General features: G+C 53.0%; 1 protein-coding gene across 3 annotated transcripts; it reads left to right on the plus strand.

Annotated features, from left to right (window-relative positions):
• The first annotated feature begins 115 nt into the window (after nt 1–115).
• On the plus strand, nt 116–18,395 carry PLEKHM2 (pleckstrin homology and RUN domain containing M2). 3 transcript variants are annotated; one of them, XM_042477930.1, is made up of 21 exons: nt 116–464; nt 1,086–1,149; nt 5,891–5,997; nt 6,416–6,525; nt 6,954–7,053; nt 7,311–7,398; nt 8,190–8,376; nt 8,934–8,993; nt 10,238–10,475; nt 10,810–11,541; nt 12,002–12,071; nt 12,474–12,564; nt 13,035–13,099; nt 13,758–13,846; nt 14,210–14,342; nt 14,592–14,782; nt 15,085–15,150; nt 15,265–15,424; nt 16,110–16,289; nt 16,532–16,648; nt 16,845–18,395. In XM_042477930.1, the coding sequence occupies exons 1-21, from the start codon at nt 304–306 to the stop codon at nt 16,980–16,982; spliced, it is 3,147 nt and encodes a 1,048-aa protein (XP_042333864.1). In that variant the 5' UTR covers nt 116–303; the 3' UTR covers nt 16,983–18,395. The 3 variants fall into 3 exon arrangements, with proteins under 3 accessions (XP_042333864.1, XP_042333865.1, XP_042333866.1); XM_042477931.1 differs by lacking the exon at nt 8,934–8,993 and having other exon boundaries at nt 117–464; XM_042477932.1 differs by lacking the exon at nt 1,086–1,149 and having other exon boundaries at nt 118–464.
• Nucleotides 18,396–20,354: the final 1,959 nt, after the last annotated feature.

A 20,354-nucleotide genomic window follows, 5' to 3' on the forward strand; every position in this document is an offset into this window, starting at 1 on the left:
GGGTCCTGGCGCGCAAGGGCGCCTGGGGGCCGTAGTCCGTGAGGCCCAGCCGGGAAGGCCGGGCCTGCTGCTCCTCCTCGTCCTCCGCCCGCCTTTTCCTGGGCGCTGCCCGTCACGAGGAGGAAGAGGAGGCCGGGGCCGGGGCTGGTTCTGCTGGGCCGCGGTCATGAGGGCGCCGTCGCCCTTCTCCTTCCGCTGAGCCGGAGGTCGGCGCCCGGCGGGTGGCAGCGCTCAGGACGGAGGGCCCCGGGGAGAAGCAGCGCTGGCGGCGGCGGCGGCAAAGGCGGAGGAGCCGGGGCCCGGATGTCCCCCGGAGGAGGAGGAGGAGCAGCAGCGTCGGCAGCAGCAGGGTCCCTGGGGCCGAGCAGCAGCAGGAGGAGGAAGGGGCGGCGCTGTCGGCCATGGAGCCCCCCGGGCAGGTCAAGGACCGCATCCTGGAGAACATCTCCCTCTCCGTCAAGAAGGTGGGCCGCCTGGGCCTCCCTCTCTCCTCCTCCTCCTCCTGGCTTGCCCAGCCCCGCAGCCCCCGCCTTCCCTAGGCCCCTCAGCCAAGAGAAGGAAGGAAGCCGCCCCAGAGGCCCCTCCGTGCCCTGGCTCCTCCTGGGAAGAATGGCCCTTGGTTCCCTGGCAGCCCAGGCGGCGCCTTTGTGCCTTGCCTGCCTCCCAGCCCTTTGCAAGTGACCCCTGGCAAGGCCAGGGCCACCCTCCTGGGAGGGATGCCCCAGTTAGGGCACTGGTTGCAGGCAGAGCCTCTTGGCAGAGATGGGCCCAAGGCTTAAGCGCCAAAGCCAGGGGTCTGTCTTGGGTACATCTAAGCTCAGACACACCCTTTTCAAGGGTCTGTGCGTCAAACCAAAGCTTGCCTTCCCTCAGCCCCCAGAAAGCAAAGGGGCTGCCATTTCATCCAGCCAAGGAGCCTTTCTCAACAGTCTGCCTTTTCTTAAGGCAGGGCCCCTGCCTTCCCTCCAGAGAGCTCCAAGGGGACGCTATGCACCAGCCCTTCCCAGCCCATCTGGCTTGGCACCAGCAGCAGGGACGGGCTCCATGTCTCTGACCACCGGCTGCTATCATTTCTTCCCTTCCAGGGGCTGCCTTTTAAGTAGTGCTGCTTTACGTGGTTCTTCTTTCCCCTCCCAACAACCCTGCAAGGTAGGCTGCTTTGGAAGAGAGAGACGCTGGCTCTTCCCTGGCCCAAGGACATGGGAGACCTTTTGGCTACTAGGCAGCTGTGCCTCCCTGATGGCAGCTACTTCTCTCCTGTGCCACGTAAGGCTGGCAGAGTGGTTTCGGTGTTGGACTAGGACTTCGAATCCCAGCTCAGCTGTGGAAACCCACTGGGTGACAACACACAGTCACTGCCCTTTAGCTGCTCTTGCAGTTTCAGTTGTGTTCAGAGCAGGTGCAGTTCATATTGGCACCCAGAGAAGAAACAGAGGGGAACGGGTGCCTGGTGCCTGCCCCCGCTGGCATGGCCAGTGCGGAGGGACTGTGGATGCCCTCACCCAAAACAGCAGCAGGGCCAAAGCTTCCCCAGCCAGCTCCAGTCTACAGAGGGCCTTTCCCAGGTTTTCTAGTGGAAACAGGCAGAGATCCATCCTTCTGGAAATTCTTGCCCGGTAGGTTTTTCCTGGCAAATGTGAGCCTCCCTGAATGTATCACAGTGGGATCATATGATGCGCAGCTTTGTATTTTGGGAGGCCACGTCCTCCAGGACTCAGTCTCCTGGCTGAGAGGCAAGTGTTGGCGACTCTTTGGTGGCTCCGGCGTGAGCATGGATTGCGTTACGCAGGCATAGGCAAGGAAGAGAACTTGCAGGACTTGTTGAGGAGGAGAGCCCTTGCCATTGGTAGATCTCACAGATGCAAGGGCCGGGTGAGTTCAGCACCAGGATCAGGATCCTGGGAAGTGTGCTTTCACAAAAAGACGGGCCTCAGGACTGTGTGGGACTCCTTACGGCCCACAGCTGCAGAAGGGTCCTATAAAAGAAATACTGACAGGCTAGTTTACAAACGCATTTAGTCATGTTCCTGAGACAGTTGAGTAAATAGAAATAGTTCAAAGCTGCTTTATGTTTATCATATTGATGCTCTTTAATGGACCTAGGAGAAGTTTCTGTCATTCAACACTGAGGAAAAACCCCATTGTGTCGGAAGGATTAGCAAATTAAGGTTGCTGGGGGATTACAGAGGCTTTTGCCTGGTGCTCTCCTGGCTCCCGAAAGGGCAGGGAAACAAGGCCAAGGCGCTTGCTTCCAGGTCATGATGCTCCAAAGAGAGACTCCGGTTCCTAGCCCAGAATAATCCCAGTGCTAGGCCAGGGTCAAACACAAGGCAGTCCAGGAGACCAAAAGGGCAGCTGGTGTTATTTCATTATAATAATAGTGTTTTTAAAATCCAAGCTAACCCTAGGCACAGCCACTTCTTTCTGCAACTGCCTTCTTCTTCATCAAGCTGGCACTTGGCAGCACATGCAGATACAAGCCACCATCCAGGGGCAATAGAGCTGGCCCCAGGGCCCCAGGAGAAGGACTAGGAAACAGCAGGGAAGAAATACACCCGAGTCCCACTGACATCACCAGTTTCTTTCAGCTACAGCCTGACCATTGGGCGCCTGCAGAGACATGTTTCTTTCTTCCTGATGGGGAGTTTCATACCAAGTTTGCAGAAGTCCACCATCACATCAGCTTCTTAAGGGGGAGTTTCACTGAAGAGTCAACACTGGCCGGTCTGTGTGTCTAACAAGAGGTTTCCTTCTCCCTGGGCTTGGACAAGAAATATGTAACCTCCGCGCCTGTTTGCTTGCTTGCTCTCATTCCCTTTCTCTGTCTCCCACTTGCGCAGTGAACAAAGCAGTTGCTCTCTCTTGAAGCAGTCATGGGCAGTTCCAGCTTTCTTGACTTTATTCTGATCTTCCACATGCAAGCAAAGTTGCCAAGTGCCAGCTTGATGAAGAAGGCTGTCAAGAACCTGCAAATGTTGGAAAACCCTAGGCCCACCTGGCTGAACTTTGCTCTTAAGGATGGGAGGCCTGCTGCAAGGGAAGCTTAAATAACAAGCCCGGACCTCTGCCCATCTTTGTTGGGGGGATTTTCCCAGTCAAACAAAACCCATCCCAACCAGGGACCTGTTTAGGGTGCTGTTTGTCCTACAACAGATGGGCATGGGCAATCACATGCGTGGGGCTTGGACACAGGCACTGTTTGTTTTGCCCATTGAAAGGGTTATAAATAGCTCTGTGACTCAAACCCAGTATTGCCAAAGAAGCAAAGGGTGCCCCCGCATCCTCTCTTGTGGCATCATTGGCAGGGGCCAAATCTGTTGGCCAGCAAAGGTGCCCACTGGATGGAACAGCTTCCCAGGAAGGCATTGTGAGGACACTTTCCTCAGGGAAGGAGACCTTTGGCAGTGTGCCTTGCTCTGGAAGTGCCACTGGGTACCTTTTGAACTAGTGGTGATGGTGGGGCCAGGGCTGCTGGAATGAGACTGTGAGAGGAGTCTGGTCAGCCATCGCATGCCATTGGCCATCCAGACCTCTTTGGTAGTTGGGAGCTTGGCATCCTAGAGTCCCCTCTTCTAGGAAGTCAGCGGCACGTTCCTTTTGCCATTTGGGCCTGTGAGATACGAGAGGATGATGAAATCCCAGGAGAATCCCAGAAGATTGTATACTGGCATCCCTGGGCTTGCTCATGCTCTTCCCCAAAGAGCTTCAGGGATGGCAGCAGGTTGGGAATATGGCCCACCTGCCTCTGTCATCCAAGCCTTCTGGTGAGAGAGCCTCCACTTGGGGAGGAGGAGGAGTGTTCTGCCCAGCAAACCTCCTGGTAGCTCCCCACCTAAGGAAAGATATTACCTCGGGGGTCTCTCACAGCCGCTGCCGTGAAGTCCTGTTTATCACAGAAACCTTTCTGTTCCACAAAGAGAAAGCTGTTATATTGCGACTTGTCCAGTGGGTTTGAACCCTGGTCTCCAGTGTCCTAGTCCAGTGCTCCAACCAAGTCTTAGGCCACCAATGTGATAGTGTTGGTCCTCCCCACAGCACACAGACACACAATTGGCATTGCTACCCTGCATTCAGTCTGCATTCAGGGGTGGTTAATAATAAAACAACAAAACTACTACCAATCACTAAAATGACCAAATTGTTGTCTGTTTTCCTTGCTATCAAAGTCAGAAGTGGGAGTGTTCTTTGAGATCAGCTATAGAAGGTCAGATGGATAGCCCCACCGGAAGAGATCCATCTTAAGTGCTATCTTAAAGGCTTCTAAGGTGGTAATAAGACGGATCTCTTCTGGCAAGTTGTTCCATAATTTAGGGGCCGCGGCTGTAAAGGCTCTTGTAAACTCAGCTGGTTAGCTCTTGAGAGCTGAGCTTCCAAGATACCTTCTCCCCCCATATCATCTGAATGGCTATGAGGAGTCATTTCTCTCTGTCATTCTCACAGTGGGTCTGGATCCTTCTGCTCTGATGCACTCCAGGGTCATGAAGGCCAAGCAGCTACAGAGCGGCTCCTCGGTCCTTAGGGCCATAGCCTCTGCTGCCTGAGTCCTTGTTTTAGGAGCCTAATCCAGCTGAGACAGGGCTTCTGCCTCTTGCCCTGATCCAGTGCCAGCAGTGTCTGAGGTGTGGCTGGAAATCCTGGCTTGGGAAAGAGCTGCACCTTCCTCGGCTTTAATCCTTTGCCCGGAGAATCCTCCTCTGCACAGGCGTATCCCAGCATGGCATCCTAGCATAGGCAGGGCTGAGTGTGGGTGGGATGGAGGGTTTCTGAAGAAGGAGCACCTGGCCCAGAGGTCAAGGGGAAGGAAGCAGACACCTTCCGGACTGTGGTTTGCCTTTTCCATTTCATTACCCTACTTTCCTTTTCACTTAAGAAGCTCCCTTAGACCAGGTTAGGATTGTCTCTCTGCCCAGTGTTGTCTTTGGTCCCTCCCTCGCTGCCTGATCTTATTAGAAGGTAACTCCAGGAATTGAACTGGGACTCTGCATTTAGCATGCATGCTCTGCTGCTAAGCTATGCTCTCTCCTCCATTGCCATTTTCTAATACTGTAGTTAATTGTTAGGTAAATGCATTTCTGAGATCTCTTGCCTCCCATCCCTCTCCTGCTGGACTCCTATGAGAAAAGAACTTGTACCCCTATCAGTAAATGGTGGGTCTATGAGTAAAGCAGTATAGACAATTGGCTTGTTCCTGAGTAGCCCCTGATAAGCTTTCTCTGATACCAAGCCCTAATAAACTTTTCCTGGGATTGATTATCCGTTTTCAGAGTTCCAACGCAAGTGTAAAAGTGCTGAGGTTCCAGTCTCTCTGCTACCTCTAGAACAGGGGTAGGCAACCCTTTTGAGCCGGGGGGCCGGGTTGCTGTCCCTCAGACAACTGGGGGGGCCGAAGCCAATAAATAAATAAATAAATAAATAATTTTTTTAAAAAATTAAATAAATAAATAAACCGGGACAAATGTAGGACAAAATTTTCAAATGGAGGGCACTTTTTAAAATAAAAAATGGAGGACACGTGAAAAAATTTGCTGATTTTTAAAAAAATGTTAAGATAAATGCATGTTTCTGAGGCTTCTATAGACAATTGCCCCCCAAAGGCCCCGGCGGCAATCGGCGGCAGGACTGGGCTGGGGCCGGTCCCAAGGCCTTGCCGGGCCACATCCGGCCCGCGGGCCGCAGGTTGCCTACCCCTGCTCTAGAAGCAAGTCTAGGTAGAGTTATCTTGACTACTGTGAGCATATGAGCCCTTAAGAGATACTTCAGTTCCTCACTGGTTCACCTGTTTTGACCCTCTGTGGAGTGGAGTGCTTTGCATCTGTATTAATCTAGTACCAAAATACTGGCCCCATATTTCATTAGCTGACGTTCTCTCCCTCCCCTCCCTCTCTCTCAGTTGCAGAGTTATTTTGCTGCCTGTGAGGATGAGACTCCGGCCATCAGGAACCATGACACTGTCCTCCAGCGACTATGCGAGCACCTTGACCATGCGCTTCTCTATGGGTAAGGTGCCCAGCCCTTTGCAGAAGCCATGCCTTTGAGTGTGGAAGCAGTGCTCTGCTCCTCACTGGTCTTGAGAGAGCCAGCCTTGGCAGAAAGGCAGGCTGGATTCTCAGGGGTTGGGGTCTGCACCCCAGCCACTTTGAGCTGTGGTTTTGAGGGGGCCTTGGGCAGAGCGCTCTTACCCTCCATCCTTGCATTGGACTCCCTTTGAATGGCACACGGTGTGAGAGAGAATGGTTGTGAGCCTTCAGCTTTGAGAAATAGACTGGCCTACATTACCAGAACTCAGCCAGCTTTGTTTGTGGGGAGGATCCATGGCAGACAGCCAGGAGGCTGCCCATTGGGGCCTAAGTTATGGCCAGACTCTGAACAGGCTCTCCCTGTCCTTCATTGCCCTCTTCCTCTTCCATTTCCCCAGGCTGCAAGATCTCCCTTCAGGCTACTGGGTCTTGGTGGTCCACTTCACCCGCCGTGAAGCCATTGAGCAGATAGAAGTGCTGGAACATGTGGCCACAAACCTGGGCCGCAGTAAGTGTGTGGCAGGGCCATGACAGGCAGCAGTGTTTCTTTGGGTGGGCTATGAATGAAAGCAGCAGCATGCATGTGTCTGTGCTTGAGAGAGAGGGAGAGGACTATTCATTGGCTAAGCTTGAGCTAAATTGATGAAGGCATGGAGCAATTTCCTCTGCACATTAAAGTGGCCTGGGACTGTGGAGAAGGCCTTGGTAGACTGGAGGATTAAACCTCAGCGCCTCTTGGGAGTCACCTAGCATGAACTCACATTGATGGTTCTATAGCCATTAGTGACCCAGAGAAGCCATGCTGACTCTGTCTTCAGTCAGCCTTGTCTGTTAGCAAGATGATGTGTGGAAATGGAGGGGCTCAGGGTGGTTTCCTCCCCCATCGATGCACAAGCAGTGTCTATAAAGCCTGCCTGCCTTTGCCACCCCTTGCAGGCCGAGCATGGCTGTACCTGGCCCTCAATGAGAACTCTTTGGAGAGCTACCTACGGCTTTTCCAGGAAAATTTGAGTCTGCTGCACAAGTACTATGTTAAGTAAGTCCAGTGGGATACAAGCGGGAGGGTGTGCTAGAAGCAGGCAAAGCCTCCCCCCCCCCCCTTTTCAGTCCTTTCCTTCCAGCCAGCCAGAATTTGGCAGTTTGGGTTGCAGAATTTTTCATAACAGTGCCTGCTTGTTAACTGTCCTGAGGATCAGATGCAGGGGAATTCCCTTTTGGGGTTGGGGCTGGGGTTGACCTGAAAAGGCTGTAGAGCCCCTGAATTCCCTGATGATCACCTTGTCTGTCCTCCAGGAACGCTCTTGTCTGCAGCCATGATCACTTGACCCTCTTCCTTACGCTAGTCTCTGGCCTGGAGTTTATCCGTTTCGACTTGGATCTGGTGAGTCAACATTCTTCTCTTTGAGACAGAAAGAAGGGAACCTAGAGACAGCCCTACTCTGTACTTCCTAATTCTTCTCTCCCCCCATTCTGTCTGTTCCACACATTTCAATTCAGAACACATGGGGAGGTATTTGTGTGTTCTTGCGTGCATGCATATGTTTATGCACACACTCCCCTTACGTTTCATTTATGGGTTGTTAGAACTTGTCATTTTTACAAAAGCAGCTTCATTCCTCTCTCCAGTTTCTTGGATCTGTAAACCAAACAAAGAAGTCACATTGATTTTTAAAACATTAATATTTGATGGCTTTTGCTCTTAAAAGAAGAGCATTTCACCTTTGCTTTTCCTTTGGTGAGCTGATGTGCCTTCAGTTCTTGTGTTTAAAGAAGGGCAGAGATCCATCATTGTACTCTGGATTCTTTGGGCTGCACTCATTGTGAATCTAACTGTGCCACTTGGGGAGAGAGGGGCCATGGGACTTGATCAGCGATTAAGCCTGAAACTGACGAGAGATTTGGGGCAGATAGAAAGAGTCCCTTCTGTGTACAAATTCCCAGTGGGGTGGGGCAGAGGCAGCAGTGTTAGTCCATTGCAGGAAAGACGACAAACAAGTTTTCTTCAACATAAAACCTTGCATAAGGCAACAGCTGAGAGCTACAAGCAGGCAGCTTCTCTGACAAGCAGTTCTACTTAGGGGCCAATCCAGGAGGAGGGCCTTGTTTTCCCCTCCTCATCCCTCAGTGAGAAGTGGGTCCATACAATGCCCTGTCTGTCTCTGGCTCTTTCAGGATGCTCCTTACCTGGACTTGGCGCCTTACATGCCTGACTACTACAAGCCTCAGTACTTGTTGGACTTTGAGGACCGCCTACCTAGCTCAGTCCATGGCTCAGACAGCCTCTCACTCAACTCCTTCAACTCCGTCACCTCAACCAACCTGGAGTGGGACGACAGCGCCATCGCACCCTCGAGTGAGGGTAAGTGGGGAAGAGACAGGCCTCTCATGCCAGCCTTGGAAGAGTGTGGGAGGAGATGAGTGCCTGCCAGGTGGGCTGCTGGAAGGAACCCTGGGAGCCAGTCTCTTGGGTGAGATGTTGAGGAGAGGGAGCCAGTTCTGGTTTGTACCAGGCACTCTGCCCTTGTGAGAAAGGGGTGTGTGGAAGAAGAGATGGTTTAGATATTACATCCGGTCTTGCAAGGAAGCTTCACCATAAGCATTACATTTCCCCATCACCACAAATACTGCTCAAGGAACTGATCTCCAGCCAGGTGCCTACTTGGCTTGGAAACACTTCTGTTGGATCCCAGTGATTTTGGAGGCTGCAGCTAGGGCTGAGTTGCTGTAAGGCGGCTTCATGGTAGCTGGCATCCTCCAGTCCAGTCCAGTCTTTTGCCCTCCCATACTTTTTGTAGGATTACTGGGAAATTAGCTCCACGTCTCTTGTTTCCTCATCCCTCCCCAGTCCCAGCTAGTTCCCCTCCCTGCTTTCCTGCCACCGACATTGCTAATCCTCTTTTTGTCCTCATTCTATAGATTATGATTTTGGAGATGTCTTTCCTGCGGTGCCGTCCATGCCCACTGCAGCCTGGGAAGGTGGGATGAGTTACCCGGTCTTCCATAGCTGTGCTCTCTGTGCCGCTTCTATCTCTGCCCCGGGGCTCCCTGCATGCTCCACAAGGGGTCCCTAACAAGCAGAGGTGCCCAGAGAGGAAGGGGCAAGGCCTCGCCTTCCTCTTGCCAGCATAACCAGAGCATTGGTGTGCGTCCCAACAATCTATGCCTCCCAGTGTCCCCTCACCTGGCTTTCCTGGGATATCTTTGTTTAACATCTTCACCCTTCTGCAGCTTCCAGCATGAGACACTACTCTTTCTCATTGTCAGATTAACAAGATGTCCAAATGTTTCTGTGCAGGACCCAGAGATTACTTCCACCTCGGGGGACAACTAACCACATTCTTTGCTCTGATGGTGCATGGGGGAAATAAAGGAATGACGTCTCTCCTTTCTCTCTCTCTCTCTCTCTCTCTCTTTGTTTCTCACTCTCTCTGATTTAATTACTACTGGTCTTTTCCTTTATAGCAGAGGTGGGCAATTGCCAGAAGGGTAGGGGGCCTGTGAAGGGCATTTTTGCTATAGTTTTGCCTTCCTGGGCCAATTCACTTTACATTGACTTCCTATTTTTAAAAGGGCCTTTCCTCAGCCTAAAGCTGCCTGGGGGAGAGGGGAACATTTGATAAAATGTTCCATGCCAACAAGAGGGTGTTTGGGGCCAAATTTATTTGAGAAAAATATATTACCCCTTGGGGGCTTGCTCTTTGCCCACCCTGGCTCTCCATTTGCCTCAGTTTCCAAGCAGATTTTGGAGTAGGAGGCAGTTTTCAGGATGCTAAATTTGAGCCTTCCCCTTGGCAGCTCAGAACTGAAGGGTGCATCTCCCTTACAGAGTATTAAACTGCTTCACACGGTTGGCACTGGCCTGTAATTCTCAGCTAGTTGCCCCTTAAGTGTGGAGACACACAAAGACAGTTAAGCAAGAGTTCTTAATGTCCTCATTAGGCTGTGAGACTTAGAAGGATATAATAAGCTAAAGCATGTTTCAAATGTCATAAAGTTCATAATATAGATAAGCCTGAGCTTCTCTATTCCTTGCTTATCTGGAATGCCCCTCTATTCTGTGAGGAAACCTGCAGGAGATGTCAGAGACATGTGCTCACTGGGCCTTGTGGGCGGCTCTTCCTTCCTTCCTTCCTTGCCTCAGCTTCTGGCATCAGGACCTTCTCATGGTTCTGTGGGATGCCACCAAGCATTAAATTTTCCTCCTGTCCTTTCTTCCTCAGATGGAGATCTGACTGACACTCTCAGCTGTCCACGTTCGGTGACCTCTGAGCTGACTGCTGGCCGAGCTTCAGCCAAGAGCCCATTGCAGCAGCGCTACAACCCTTTCAATGGGAAGGCAGAAGCACCCTCCTCAGCCGAAACCACTCCGGTGCACTCTGCCACCCAGGAGAAGGCCGGTGGCACCACAGCGCATGGCACGGACCAGTCTGAGAGCTGCACAGAGCTGGAGGTCATCAGGTCTGTGTCAGGCAGAAAGGCACAAAAAAGCCAACACTTTAGGGATGATCCAACAAAATCTGTAAGAGAAAAAGGAGATGTGTCTCAAAATGCTGGAAGGTGCAGGGCTTAGAGGAATAAGGTGGGGAATTAGCAGATAAACCAAGCCCTTGGGGAAGAGAAGGGTAAGGGAAGACCCAGTATATCTGCTCTGAGAATCCTGCTGGTCACTGGTAAGCCCACAGAGGAACATGCCTTTATTACTAAAGCAGAATATAAATGCTGGACATATTCCTTGGAGTCATGGTGCCTGTTATCGAAAGCCTAGCTCTGCTGCTGTTCTCCCTCTCTGCAGGTTGGCTAAGAAAAAGAAGACAGGCAAGAAGAAAAAGGCCAGGTCGGAGGAGGCTGCCATCCCTGCTCCTGCGGGACCTGAAGACCCAGCAGAGGAGGGTGGCAGGAGGAACAGCCAAGCCGAGCGGCAGGACTTCGCCCCAGAGGCCAACCTGGAACTGAGCACTGAGGCCCCCGCGCTCCCCCAGCTGGCGCTGAGGATTCCCGAAATGAAGGACACCTCCATGGAGCGAGTGGGGCAGACGCTGAGCAAAGTCATCAGCTCTCTGGATGGTCATCTGGGGGCGGGCGGGTGGAGCCGCTCCGTCGAGCCCCCCGACCAGTCCTTTCGGACTGACACGCCAGGGGAGGCCCCCACAGAGGAGCCACCCGCTGGCGGCTTTGGCAAGGGGATTTCGGCTCCCATGGACTTCTACCGCTTTACCATTGAGAGTCCAAACGCTGCTGCAGCAAGTGGTGGCCACCATGACCCTCCAGGGAATGGCCAACCGCCACATGTTCCTGGTGGCCCTGAAGCTGCTGGAGAAGAGGAAGAAGGAGGAGAGGGAGAAGGAGAGACTGTTGGGCCCACCTTAGCCACCTTGCAGGAGGAGGTGGCAGAGGCCACCCCTGTGGAACCCCTCAGCAGGCTGAAGGGGGACCGGGTGAGCCCCTCCCTGAGCAGCGCCGAGGACTCTGGGGTGGAAGAGGGGCAAGGGAGCCCTTCTGAGGCAGCCCATCCCTCTGAGTTCAGGTGAGCAGCACTTGGGGGGCACTCTGGGTGGCTGCTTCAAGGCAGGGCTCCTCAGTGAGGCTACTTGCCTCCCAGCAGAAGAAGGCTGTGTAGCTTTGCTGTCCCAGAGCAGGGAAGGGACGACTGGTGGGAGGGAGAGCAGTGACATCCCCAAGGAGCCCCTCTTCAGTCTGTGGCACCTGCTTTTCGGTTCTTGAGACTGGCAAAGCACTGCTGAGGGGCTGCTGTTCCTTTGATTAGAAGCTTCCTCTTTAGGGCTTTGCCAGCAATCTCCTGGCTGCTTACTGTTCACTGAAGCATTGCCTCTTAGCTGCCTGTAATTAGTTCCTGTTCTGCACCTGCACAAAGGAGAGTTGAATTCCTGGCTTGCTTCTTCCTCTTATTTTCTTCCCTGTCTCATGACATTTGCTTTGTGTATCACCGTCGTTTTGAAAGCCATATTTCCCCCCTCCTGGCACAGGGTAGACAATAACCACTTGTTGCTGCTGATGATCCATGTCTTCCGGGAGAATGAGGAGCAGCTCTTCCGGGTACGTCTGGGCCCCTGAGGCCTTTCATTTCTGGGGGTGGGGGCAGCCCCTTCTGCCTTCCCTCTTAAGGAAAGCCATAGTATGGAGAGCAAGTAGGAAGAGATGAGTGATTCAGGGTGGCGTGGTGCTTTGAAAGTTGGAAGAGCACTCTGGGAGACCAGGTTTTGAATTCGCATTCAGTCATGGAAACCCATTGGTGACCTTAGGCAAATCATACTCTCTCAGTCTCAGAGGAAGGCAGTGGTGGCAAAGCTTCCTAACAGATCTTGCCAAATATATATATGTGGGTTTTCCTTAGGGTTGCCATAAGTCAGAAGTGACTTGCACACAGGCAAAACCAACAAAGGAGGAAAAGATGGCAGCAGGGCCTTAATCGGGGGCTCCCTCTTTTTTCCTGAGCAGATGATCCGGATGAGCACAGGGCACATGGAGGGCATGCTGCAGCTGGTCTATGTGCTGCTGACGGACTGCTACATCTACCTCATCCGCAAAGGTATTCTGCAGGGTGGGCTGGCTCAGCCTTTCTGCCTTCTCTTGCTCTCTTTTCCACTTGTCCAAGTACAGCCCCAAAGAGATTCCAATTTTCTACTATACTGTGCTGTTTCGGATACCATATTCAGAGAGGGGCTGGGCAAGGGTGGGTACATCATAGCCCTTTTGATAAGGAAGTCATTTTTGGAAGGCTTTTTGTGCAATTCCTTTTGCCTCTGTTGCAGCCACCAAACTGAGAAAAGTTACATACACACACACACACACACACACACACACACGCAGAGTCTATTGTGGGATATGTCCACACAGCTTGCCCATCCATCTCTCCCCACAGATAATATGCATTGGGCCATGAGGGATGGCCCAAGCCACATTTCAGGGGCACAGAGGGGAAACTCCCACTCACCTCTGCCCTGAGGCCTTCCAGGGCAGAGATTTGCCTCCTAACTCTGTCCCCCACCCCTTTTCCAGGAGCTGCCGAGAAGCCATACATGGTGGAGGAGGCTGTTTCCTACAACGAGCTGGATTACATCTCAGTGAGTTTTCTGGGGCTGTGCAGGGAGACCTCTCCTTGTTTTTGCTGCAGTCATGGCTTCTAGGAGTGAGAGTGGTTAGGCGGGTGGTGAACAAAGGGCACAGGATGTAGTTCTCTTTGTTACTCAGCCATGTTGGGATGGCTCCCATTTCAAGGGCCAAGGCTGCTTGACAGAACATGGGAAGCTACTTCTTTGGTCTACTATTCTAGATCCCCTGGCTATGCTGTTATAGGAAGCTACAAAGACCCAAAAAATAATAGTAGTAACTTGTCCAAGTACTGCCCACATTGAACCTACCAAGGTCTCCCCAGGGAACAAAGACCAAAACATGGGCCTCTCCTCAGGGCAAGGTGTGATATGAGCACACAGACACACTGCACACAAACACATTCTCTCAGTCTGCAAACTGGCACCAGGAGAAGCCCTTCGGATCTCCCTCAAGGGGAGCATGAGCTGGTAATCGCCTAGCTTTCCCATGCCCACTCCAAATTTGTGACCATATCCCAAGGGAGCAAAGCTACCCCTAGAGCCTCTTGGTTGCCTCTTTTCTGCCCCCCCCCCAACTCTCAGAGCACAGGCCAAGTAAGCTTCAAGGCTGTGGCCCCTCCAGGGAGGCCAGCCGGTCCTTCTCACCCCTCACACTTTGCTTCTTTGGCAGGTGGGACTGGACCAGCAGACAGTGACATTGGTCTGCACCAACCGCCGGAAGCAATTCCTTCTGGACACAGCGGACGTGACCCTGACAGAGTGAGTGACTTGGCCACACGTTGAGACATGTACACATGCATGTACCTGGGCCCTTTGGCCTTGGCCACACTCTTCCCTTTCATGAGGCCACTTAATAAGCCAGATATATGTGCAAAGGGAAAAGCACCTGCCTCAGAGGGGGCTCTCCTTTGCGGACCACACACTGCCACTTCTGAGAGCAGGGAACCTGTCAGGACATTTTTGCAAGGGACAATTGCAGGGTCTCTTTGTCAGCCTGATGTCCTGACTGACCCTCAGCCTGAATCCAGGGCTTGTGGCATCTTAGCAAAGCCAGAAGATGCAACTCACCTGAGGGGCTTCCCTGCTTCCCACCCTTCCCTCGTTTCCCACTCACCCTCACAGGTTTTTCCTGGTGTCTCTGAAGTCAGCAATGATCAAAGGCTGCCGCGAGCCACCTTACCCCAGTATCCTGACTGATGCTACCATGGAGAAGCTGGCACTGGCCAAATTTGTGGCCCAGCAGTCCAAGCGGGAGGTGAGGAGGGCACCCTGTGGGTCATTCCCAGCTGAGACATGCACTCAGCCCAGCTGCAGAGGTCCCCTAAGATTTTGGGAAGACCTCTCCCCCAGCCACACAGTCTGCCTCCAGTGAAAGCATCTGCTGCCACCCTTGCAGGGGCTTCCTTGACACCAAAGTTGGGAAGGAGGGTTACGTCCCAAGCTTCCTCAGTGCTCCACTCCAGTCCTGCCTATGGCATCAGTAACGCTTGTGGGTCTGTGGCAGATCTCTGAGGTGGTTGTATGCTTCTATGGCCTCATTCACTGGGAAGACCCTATGGACGAAACCCTGGGACCTGCCCCTTCTCACTATGTGTCAGCTGAGAACTCTGTCATGAAGGAAGGCGTCTTGAACTACAAGGCGGGCACCAATTACCTGGGCAAGGAGATCTGGAAGTCCTGCTTTGTGGTACTCAGGTGAGGGCCGGCAGTGTGGCAGAGAACCAGGTGTCCTGGGCAGAGCTGGAGCGAGGGTGCTGGGCAGGAGTTTGTGCTGTTGGGGTTATGACTGCAGTGGAGCAGCTGCCTGGTGCTAGCCTTTGAGGCACCCTCCTTGACTCCTGGGGAAGGGTTGGATACAATCCTCCCTAAATCATGCTCTCAGACAACCTCTGTGTTCCAGAAGAGAGTCTTCCCCTAAATTGGAGGTGGGGCAGGGATGGGGGAACCCAGGGGGAGCCCAGGCATGACTTCAGCTGCCACCCTCCTGTTCTCTGCAGCAGCGGCATCTTGTACCAGTACCCAGACCGCACAGACGTCACCCCTCTGCTCTCCATCAACATGGGGTGAGTGTCGGCCAGCTCTCTAGCACTCTCTGGCTCTCCTCTAGTTTGAGCCCCTCCACCTCAGGCGCAATCTCTTCCCCAACTCCTTGACACCTTACTCTCTCCTTCTGACAGTGGAGAGCAGTGCGGCGGGTGTCGGAGGTCGAACACGACAGAACGGCCCCACTCCTTCCAGGTGATCTTGACTGACCGCCCTTCCCTGGAGCTGAGTGCCGAGAATGAGGAGGAGATGGCTGACTGGATGCAGTACCTGTGCCAAGCCGTCTCCAAAGGGGTAAGAGGGATGCCATTGGGGGCTTCCAGAGCAATTGTTGTAAGGATGGTGGCCACACAAGGCCTGAGGTCTGGGAAACTCTTTCAGCCCCCTCAGGGCCCTATTAAATTTCAGCAAAAGGCCAGATTGCAGTGATAGGGAGGGCAGAGAAAAAGGTGGGGAGTATCAAAATGCCAGCATCTTCCAGCTTCAAGCTCTGGCTGCCAGGAACTGAGCCTGAGGAGAGGGATTCCTGCCTCTCAGAACAAAATCTGAAACAAAAACACAGCGACTAAACAATTATGTCACAGGGAAGAGGGCATGACTGTCTGGGAACCGCAGAGGGCCAGAATAATCCCCAGGGCATGAGATTCCCCACTCCTGTTTTACAGGCTTATATTTGTAGCCAAGAACAAACACTTTAGGGCTGAGCCATGAGAGGCTATCTATCTGCACAGAGTGATCCATGGTGCTTGTGTGGACTGTGGCAGAGCAGACATGCCTAAGCCTGGTGCAGCATGAGGGCGGGTGGCCAAGACTCTTGGCAACCCTGGCATTAAGCCAGTTCCCTTTCTAAGCATGTAGAGGGTTGGAGTTGGAGTTTCTGTCCAACTCTGTTTGGAGACTGGGGTGGGAGGGAGGCGCCTCTTTTTTGAGAGATGGGTTCTTGATCTCAGCCTCTCCTTTCCTGCTCCCCACCCCACAGGTCGTCCCCCAAGGCGCGGTTCCTGCCCCCTGCATTCCCTGCTGCCTGGTGGTGACCGAGCAGAAACTCTTCACCTGCCATGAGGACTGCCAGACCAGCTTCTTCCGCTCACTGGCCACCGCTGAGCTGGCGGATGTGGCTTCTGTCTCCACAGAGGCTGGTCGGGAATACTGTCTTGTGGTGAGTAGCCCCAAAGGCTCTGTGTGCTAGTTGCCCATACCCACATTCTGTTGTAGACCACGGTTCCTGTGGGGAGGCTGCCCGATGCCAAATCCCACCTTCCTTGGTCCCTCTTATCCAGGGTGGCTTGGCACAGACTGGTCTGTGGCTCTCCAGGCCTTCAGATGGCCTCAAGATGCTGGAGACTTTTGCAAGCAAAACAGGTGCTTCACCTCTGGACTTCTCTTTCTTTCTGCCACTAGGAGTTTGCCCAGGACCACAAGCAGTACTTGCCCCCTTGGGTCCTCTATTTCAGCTGCACAGCAGAACTGGAACGGTTCCTTTCAGCCTTGGACTTAGTGTGGAAAAACACCTACCAGGTAGCCCATCTGGTCTCCTGATGCAGAACATGTGCAGGCCAGCCCTGGGCCTCTCTAGCTTGGGCTGGCCCGCCTTGCCTGCCTGTTTTGGGGATTGTAGATTGGCTGTCAATAGCGGCAGGCCAAGCCCAGTCCCCTTCTCTCTGTTTTGGGTCTTGCTCCACTGACCTTTCCTCTCCCTGCCTCCTGTTGGCAGGTGGAGCTTTTGCACAAGCGGATCGAGGACACCTCTGTCAGGAAGAAGTGTGAGGATGCCTTGAGCCTGATCCACAGCGCATGGCAGCGGAGTGACAGCCTGTGCCGGGGCCGGGCATCTCGGGACCCCTGGTGTTAGCCTCCCAGCAGGCAGAGAGGGATACGATTCTGCAGGCGGTGGAGGAGAAGCCTTGATTTGCCTTCTGACATGTGGAGTGGGGGTGGGTCGGGGGCTCTTGCTTCTGGAAGGAGAGGTGCCTCCCTGGCACTGGCTGGCAGGGAGCAGGCTGCCAATGGAAAGGCCAGGGCAGGAAGGAGCTTTCCTTAGGTGCCACTGGCACCTCGGTGGATGAGTTGCTGGGTACTGGAAGTGCCTGGCACCTGGCTGGGGACTGGCACACTTTTCTGTCAGCTGAATGCTAAGGAGAGCAGTCATGAGTTTCTGACTGCAGCACATCTAGTCTCCCCCTGCATCCTGGCAGGAGCTGATGGCACCAGGCCTGCATCCTGGTGTTGGTGTTGGCAATGTGAAAGCCAGCAAGACTATCACTTCGGGGCAGACCTCAAGGGATGCAAGTTTCTTATTAATGGGGAGGGTGGCAGGGAGGTTCAGGGGGTGGGTGAAGGTAGGGGTCTCCAGAATGCCAAAGCAGTGCCTGGAGGCCCTGCTGGTGGGCTGTTTGTTTTAAAAGAAAGCATCAAAATGGGACTGCTCTGGGCACCCTCCTGCATGTGTTTCTCATAAGGCAAGCAATTGCCTGCCTTGCACAGCTTCACCCCCTCGGTTGCGGTACAGACCCCCACCCTCACCCCACTCCTCACCAGAGCAGCTCCTCCTGCCCTCCCTGGCCCTTGTCTTGCTGGGAAGGGATCTCTCTCCCCACCACCCCTCCCTCTGCCCCCAACCACCACAGCGGCAATGGACTGGGCCCAGGGTCTGGCCCCTTTTTGATTCTGGGAGAGCAAAGGAGGGAAGGACCCTCCGCTGCTTTGCCAGAAGGTGGCCCCCTTGTCCCCAGCACGATGCTTCCCTATCAGAAGGTCCATTGAGGGCCTTTCTAATTCCCCACAGACCCCCAAAGTCAGCCCCCCACCTCTGTCTTCTTGGGTCTCTTTTCACAAAAAAGGGGTTGGGGAGCAAGAGGCAAGATGCCCCGGGGCTGTGCTGATCCTGCCAGGGACAACCAGGTCCCTCGGGAGGAGGAAGAGCCTGGGACCGTTTTTGTAAGGAGCAGGGCAGTGGGGCACAATCTCTTGAAGCCTTGCTTTGCAAGAGGGAATCTGCACAAGTTGCAGGGTAATCATGATGGTGCCAGCCATAAACAGGGTTGGGGGGCTTGGGGGGCTGTTTTTTAAGTTGCCTGGGTAGTGTTCCATATTTTTAAATTCTTTATTTTAACACAGTTAGAAAGTTGCTCATGTACTATATATATGTTCACATGGGGGCCTTTGTTTTATTTTTCCCCAGGAGGTGGGGGCCTCTGTGAGGGGATATATCCCTGTATATACATCCGCGTCCCACCCGGTAATAAAGCGCTTCTGGGTAATTTGGCATGAGTCTGCCTCTTTGGCTCTGGTGGCGCATAGGGTCCCAAAGCCCATTGCTTAGGAGGGCTGCCTCCCAGCCTCACAGTGACCCTTTCCTGCCTCTGAAATCTTCCGTAGGAGCAGCGCATGCATGCGTAGGAGCCTGAGGTCACCAGGAGTGGCTGCTGGAATCAGTCACAGAGCTTTGCATGAGAGGAGCTGGCCTGCTCTTTTTAGCCCTTCTTCTGGTTCCTGGTAATGTACTCAGCAAGTCCATCTCTCTTCAGTTTGAGTTTTTGTTCCCTGGTTTTTCCACTTCTCCGCTGTCTCTTGTTATACAGGGAACTCAGATGTTGCTTCCTTCTGGTTCCGTTTTAAATTCTTTCGCATCTCCAGTTTAAGGATTCTGCCTGAGAGAGCCACAGAGTCCAGTGGCTACTTTGCAAAAGCTCCAGACTAGTCCAAGCTCAGCTCTCGATGGGCGGAAGGGGTGGCCCAGGGATTTCCTCTGTACAGTATTTTCCCCATGCAAAGCTCCCCTTTTCACTTGGCAGCCCTGGAACTGAGCTCTTAATTTATCCAAAACCTAAAGCAGGAAGGGAGATAGGGAAAAGGTCTCTGAAGGCAGAGCTTTGGATAATTCCTTATTCCTTTGGACAACTCCAAGAATCCCTTACTGCCAGGGATTCCAGGAGCTATAGTCCCAAAGGCAAAACATTTGCAAATAGCTGGTCGGAGAATTCCCACGGAGCCTCAGTGGGAAAGCTGGAGGTTCCCAAATTGGGGCACAGGGCTGGTTGCCTCTCCTGGTGACCTAGTTCCCAACCAGCTTGGCTTTTGCTCCTCCGCTCTGTTGCCATCCTTGGAACGCACTCTTCTGTAACTGTGGCCGTCTGTAACATGACCCCTACCTGAGACCGGATCAGAGGGCTGTTTATAAACTGCCCTGGCCACGCAGGAGGCGCGGGAGCCGCTCATGCTGGGCACGGACCATCCGCTGCTGGAAGGCATGCTGAAGATGCGCCCCCACCAGCTGCATCCTTGGAAAGAAGTGTCCAGCCGCGTCTGTCCGCATGGACACATCTATACAGAGCCACAACCTGGCAGCTGCAGTTCTCAGAGTTGCTCCATGCGACTTTTGGGCTCCATCCTTCCATAGCATGGACGCTGGTTGTAGAGTTGGAAGAGACCGCAAGGGTCATAGAGTTCAACACAATGCTCGGCCCTGACTAACAACAACAACAATAGCAACAACAACAACAATATAAGGATTATGTTTATAGTGCCCTTTCCATCCAAAGGGTGGAACATCAGACCTATTCAATCAGAGATAATAAAACAGCACTATAAATATACTTGGAAATCCCCAGCTTCCCACTAACTGCTACCCATCTCAGCAACCTCAGGCACAATCTGGCAAATCTCATCCTTGTGGCACCTCGGCAGTAATAAGGAAACCTTTTGACATTGATCCTTGACACGAGGAAACAGGAGGAACTATCAGACATACCATTTAAACCAAGACAAAGTGTTTCCTGTTATTCCCAAAGATGCCAACCATAATAACAAAATCCCCAAAGGTGGCAAATAGCTGACAAGGCACACAGGCTTGAGCACAAATCCTCTTCTGCAAATAGGATTGCTGGGAGTCATCTGCAGAAGAATAGATTGCAGAAGCAACTTTGCCGAGATTCATCTACAGGAGAATAAGAAGGTGCAGAAGTAGTCCTCAGCCTTTGATGCAATCCGTCCGATGGGTTCTGCCCCACTGCCTTTCAAAACAATGGACAATAGTTGTTCCATGCATGCTCTGCATGCAGCCAAGATCTTGGTTGGCACTGTGTGACGAAGTGAATTCTTGATGGTGTCACGGCTTGGAACGCAGCTTTTGTTACAGTGTTAAATGGATTAGCCAGAGCACTTGGATTCAATACCTCCTCCACAAAGGTCTGGTCAAGTTGATTGTCTTCTGATTCCTGGTACC

Source organism: Sceloporus undulatus, chromosome 7 (genome assembly GCF_019175285.1).
Source record: "Sceloporus undulatus isolate JIND9_A2432 ecotype Alabama chromosome 7, SceUnd_v1.1, whole genome shotgun sequence".
NCBI lineage: Eukaryota > Metazoa > Chordata > Lepidosauria > Squamata > Phrynosomatidae > Sceloporus > Sceloporus undulatus.

What these genes read in the sequence shown, in the direction of transcription:
- PLEKHM2 (XM_042477930.1), top strand. Translation starts at nt 304, where the DNA reads ATGTCCCCCGGAGGAGGAGGAGGAGCAGCAGCGTCGGCAGCAGCAGGG. An exon ending in ATGAGGAGCAGCTCTTCCGG is followed by an intron (nt 12,072 to 12,473) that starts GTACGTCTGGGC and finishes TTTCCTGAGCAG; the next exon opens with ATGATCCGGATGAGCACAGG. An exon ending in GCGGACGTGACCCTGACAGA is followed by an intron (nt 13,847 to 14,209) that starts GTGAGTGACTTG and finishes TCACCCTCACAG; the next exon opens with GTTTTTCCTGGTGTCTCTGA.